At 43.4% G+C, this 5,639-nt stretch overlaps 1 protein-coding gene across 1 annotated transcript; it reads left to right on the top strand.

The window, feature by feature from the left end:
* Positions 1–1,467: 1,467 nt before the first annotated feature.
* LOC139424417 (immediate early response gene 2 protein-like) lies at positions 1,468–3,204 on the top strand. The gene has a single exon (XM_071176203.1). It carries the CDS (start codon positions 1,701–1,703, stop codon positions 2,307–2,309), a length of 609 nt encoding a protein of 202 aa, XP_071032304.1. The 5' UTR covers positions 1,468–1,700; the 3' UTR covers positions 2,310–3,204.
* Positions 3,205–5,639: the final 2,435 nt, after the last annotated feature.

Genomic DNA, 5,639 nt, shown 5'->3' on the forward strand with positions numbered 1-5,639 from the left:
ATTGGTGGGTTCCCAGAGTTACTTTTTTCAATTTCCACCTGGGAGTATAATAGAATGTGTGTGCCATAGAGATGTGTAATTCTATTAAGTGTACAGTGAGTCATATCACGGTTCAGAAGGGCACGAGACTGCCCCACACAGCACACATTAGTACTTGAATCCAATTAGAAGAATGAAAGCAATAGGAGAACAAAGGAACAGTCACACAGACAGTCAACAGTCAGAGAACAAATAATAGATTGGAGTTTACTGAGTCGCAGATTTCCCCCGAGTTCTATTTATAGACGTTATGACCTCTTATCGCAGCTCTAGAAACTAGACTGACAGCTGCTGTTTAACCTCAATCGTGCCTCTTCCTAGTAAACCAAGCACATCTGCAAGCAACCAGCCCCAACGCGCAAGGTACTGGCGCTGTGCTGTTGTACCGGTGACAATTCCATATTTGGAAGCTGTGGCGATGACGATACGGCTGCGATGCTGCGGCTGTGCGTTGATGAACGCTGGGGCTAGATGGGGGGAAGTGCCGCTGTGCGCTGCGGTTACGTGGCTGCGCGTTCACGTCATGGCTTTTCCACTGCGCGCCCCTGGGGAACTCACAGCCAGGGCGGATGGGCCATATATGGATGTTTGAGGGTGACGTTGGATAGAAAAAAAAATATAGAGAGGGAGAAAAAACCCCAAACAGAAACTCCCTGGAAACACGGAGACAGCTACATATTTTACCACCCACAGACTTCTGAGAATTATAGTGTAACTGAACCTTGATACATGTTGCAGGGATTGATAGAAAAACAACAACACTACAATAGTCCTCTAAAAGGGAACAGAGCAATATGTTTGGAATATTAGGGACATTGTTGTTGTTTTCTACTGTAGGATCACTATCTGTTTTTATGTTGCTCTGACAACAATTAATGAAGTCTATTCAATTATATTCTATTCTATTTTATGTCAGCTTCATATAAATTGACTATAATAAAATCGTTTTCTATATGAATAGACAGGTTATTTGTTATTTACATTGATTTTGAGTTGCTTGAAGTCTCAAGCACCATATTGGTGATGACATAGGCTAGCTGTGTTTCCAACAACACAGGTAGTCTGTTATGTTATTATTACAATGAATTTACTAGAATAACATCTTATTATTTTTATTGAGTTTCTTGAAATCCCAAACAGCATACTGATCTCTGCTTCCAACAACACGCGTAAAACATCGAATCAAATGTTATTTGTCACATGCGCCGAATACAACAGGTGTAGACTATACCGTGAAACGCTTACTTATAACCGGTTGCTACAATAGGAGGTCGTCTAGGTTACATACATGTAATGCTATAAGGTAGACAGCCAGCCATACGGTATCTACTGCAGGAAACTAAGCTTGAGCAGGAAGGTCTGGGCAGGGCGTGTTTATCCTGTCACCAAGGAGGAATGAAGCAGCTCGAGGCTCATTACGTCAGAGTGGAAATATAACACCGCCCTGTTACTCTGGACTTCTCATTATCTTGTTGTACACCAGCTGGTGACAGTTGTAAACTAAGGAAGAACTCAACACACAAGTACAGCTTCATTTATAGATAGAATAATATTTTATTAATTGTATCGAATAGTATTCTAAAGTTTGACGCTCTAAATTATTGTTCCAACCGTCAACCGAACAGTGCGTAATTGACGGTAATCTACCAAGAAGAGGAACTATGGACGTGAGCGCTGAAGCCAAACGGATCATGGCAGTGTCCATTAGTAAACTGTACGCCTCCCGAGCACAGCGAGGAGGTATGAGGCTACACCGGAGTCTGCTGCTCTCCGTGGTCATGCGTTCCGCCCGGGACCTGTACCACTCCGCCTGCCTGGCCAAGGAGAGAGAGGAGCTGGGAACCGCACACTTGGTCCCGGTCACACCAGAGGAGGATGCGATGGATACTACTGCCAGTGGGGAACAAGTCGAGGTGGAGGTGTCACAGGTCGAGCCAGAGCCTGAGTCGCCGCTGACCCCAACTATCCAGGAGCCCATGTCTAGTGACTCTGAGGCCACTCAGGGCGCATGCAAGACCAGGACATTTATTGGGAAGGAGAGGGTAGAGGACAAAGAGAACCGGAGCCCTGTGAGCCCAGACAGGCATTCCAGGAAACGCCGGGGGAAGGCGTCCGTCGCGCCCGATTTCCTCCCCAGCAAGAGAGCGAGACTTTCACTGGAGCTGGGGGAGGAGAGGGTGCTTAGAACCGGCGGAAGGACCTGCTGCCGCACCGGGGACGTTTTCACCACCCTGTCCCTAAACTCAAACCGGGCCATTGCGGCATTTTGAACTGTGAAAACGGCTCCAAATGGAGCTTTGTTGTTAGTAGGCTATGATCGAACTGATCTTAACCTCCGGTAACCGGTGGAGAGGCCGGTTTAAATCCAGGTTTAAAGGACGGGTCAGGAGGAAATTGACCTACATTGGCGAGCCCACGGGACAATGGGATTATTCGGGCCAGGGTGCGATATCTCCGCCCTCACGGGGACCAGTTTAGGCTACACCCTAGAACTGGGTCTCAGCCGTGGTTCGACGAGAACAAGAGAAAGAAGAAACAGAGAGAGAACAAGAGCAACTCACAAACTAGAACAAGACCAGACTCGACCCGATCTCAATGACTGTGTTTGGAAAGTTTGAGGAAGTGGTGAAACTCAGAGACAGAAAAAGTGTTTCAGTGGAAAAGTTCCAGGGCAGTTAGTTCCTGACGCATAGCTCGTGGAGGGATGACTCATAAAGCACGAGAGGGATGACTCATAAAACACCAAACGGATAACAGATGATTAAAGTTGACGTGTCAACGGTCAACACACACAGAGACACACCAGGAAATAACCCACTCTGCTGGGTAAAACTATAAAAACAACAGGGGAGGGCACACATTCACCCACTGGACTTTGATCAATGACTATGAATGGGATTGTGCTAGAGACTGTACTGAAATGGTGCTCAACATACAATGTTAAATGATATACATAACATATAAACAATGTTCAGTAGTAACACCAGTCTCACCTGTTCAATATGATGCACTGACAATGTAAATGTGATAATAACTACAGAGAAGTAGCCTACGTGAAATGCTGTATGAACTGTGAAATAAGCTATTTTATATATAGATTGTTATTTTATTTTTACTATGACCTCAAATTTATATCAGAGTTGTAATAAACATTCTAAAACTGTATATAGTTGTTGATCTGGTTTTCTATTTCTCTCTCACCTAATAGTATTGAAAAGCTTGCACACACACACACACACACACACGTCTCATTTATCTGGGGCAAATAGAGATGGCTGATAGACAACACAGAACCACACAGACATTTCCCAATATGTGGTCCAGGTCCGCATTAGGCAATACTCCTCAGGCTCAGATGGTTATAATAAGAGTAAGTAGAGCCGCTGTCACACACACACACACACACACACACACACACACACACACACACACACACACACACACACACACACACACACACACACACACACACACACACACACACACACACACACACACACACACACACACACACACACACACCAATATCCGGTGGATTGTGACATAAATTCTGATTCACTTCCTCTCATAACCTGAACTGACAGTTGCATGAGGTTTATTGGGAGTTATGTAATACATAAATAGCTGGAGCCATTCATTTGGTTTGCTCAAGGACTCATTCATCATGACCAACTAACTCACAGTGCATTGACAAAATGCACTCTTTCCATGTCCTATTTATCTCTATAGATCAGTAGGCCTCACTACCATTACGGATGGGTTGAAATCCGTATACAATATGTAAGCCTACTATAGCCACATCAGCATGTGTTGGACTATATAGGGAATATGGTGCCACCTCAGATGTACACTATGATGTGAAGTGCAGTTGTAATGCTACGGAGAGGCATGGACAGTGACGTGGTTCATCTCCCAGCCAGCCGACGGCTATAATAAGATCTGCAGTGGCGCGTGGTCTCATCTCTGGGGTGAGGGAGGGGAGGATGTACGCATCAGGATGTGATGTGCATCATTATTACACCGCCCACCCTGCCCTTCTTCTCATGGATAATATAAAAGGAGTATGCATGCAGTGATGTACACTGAGTGGACAAAACATTAAGAACACCTGCTCTTTCCACGACAGAGACCAGATGAATCCAGGTGAAAGCTACGATCCCTTATTGATGGGACTTCTTAAATCCACTTCAATCAGTGTAGATGAAGGGGAGGAGACAGGTTCAATAACGATTTTCAAGCCTTGAGTGTGTGTGTGTGTGTGTGTGTGTGTCATGATTGCTTTACCACTCACCATTCCTCTTCTTAGCACCCTGATGACTGTGTGTCAGTGTGAGTTAATATGACTATGATATAGTAACAGTATGTGAGTTAATATGACTATGATATAGTAACAGTATGTGAGTTAATGTGACTATGATATAGTAACAGTATGTGAGTTAATATGACTATGATATAGTAACAGTATGTGAGTTAATATGACTATGATATAGTAACAGTATGTGAGTTAATATGACTATGATATAGTAACAGTATGTGAGTTAATATGACTATGATATAGTAACAGTATGTGAGTTAATATGACTATGATATAGTAACAGTATGTGAGTTAATATAATATGACTATGATATAGTAACAGTATGTGAGTTAATATAATATGACTATGATATAGTAACAGTATGTGAGTTTATGTGACTATGATATAGTAACAGTATGTGAGTTAATATGACTATGATATAGTAACAGTATGTGAGTTAATATGACTATGATATAGTAACAGTATGTGAGTTAATATAATATGACTATGATATAGTAACAGTATGTGAGTTAATATAATATGACTATGATATAGTAACAGTATGTGAGTTTATGTGACTATGATATAGTAACAGTATGTGAGTTAATATGACCATGATATAGTAACAGTATGTGTGTTTGCCGTTGCACCATGCTAACTGTGTTGTCTTCTTTGTACAGTGGTGACTGTGTGCGCACATATGTGACAGATAGAGACAGAATGTGTGTTTATGTGAGTAAGTCTATGAGTATGTATGAATCCTAACCGTTTGCACAGTGACTGACTGTGACTGTGTGTGTGTGTGTGAGTGACTGTGCAGGGTGTATGAGCTCATGTGAGTGTGTGTATATGATATGTTCTTTGTGTGGTGATTATGTGTGATGTAGATGAGTGCCAAGGCAGGCAGGCAGTTGGGAGGAGCAGAGCGGGAAGAGTGAGAGAAACAGGAAGTGATGCGTAGAGGCGGGGGGGCTCAGCGGTGGAATGCGTAGGTGGAGTGTATTTTAAGACTCGACTGCTGCAGGGCAGAAACACTCAACACATCTGGAACTGTGGGACTGGGAGGGGGAAGGGAGATGTGTGTGTCGTTCATGTCACACTCTTAGAAAAAAGGGTTCCAAAAGGGTTATTCGGCTGTCCCCCATAGGGTAACCTCTTTTGGTTCCAGGTAGAACCCTCTCTTTCACATACTCGCTCGCAGTCTCTCCTATCAATAAATATCTTCTCCCCTCTGTGTCTCTCTCCTTTTCTCTCTCTCTCTCTTTCTCTCTCACATTCATTGTCATATACATGCACACACACATT

This window comes from Oncorhynchus clarkii, chromosome 13 (genome assembly GCF_045791955.1).
Source record: "Oncorhynchus clarkii lewisi isolate Uvic-CL-2024 chromosome 13, UVic_Ocla_1.0, whole genome shotgun sequence".
In the NCBI taxonomy this organism is placed as follows: Eukaryota; Metazoa; Chordata; class Actinopteri; order Salmoniformes; family Salmonidae; genus Oncorhynchus; species Oncorhynchus clarkii.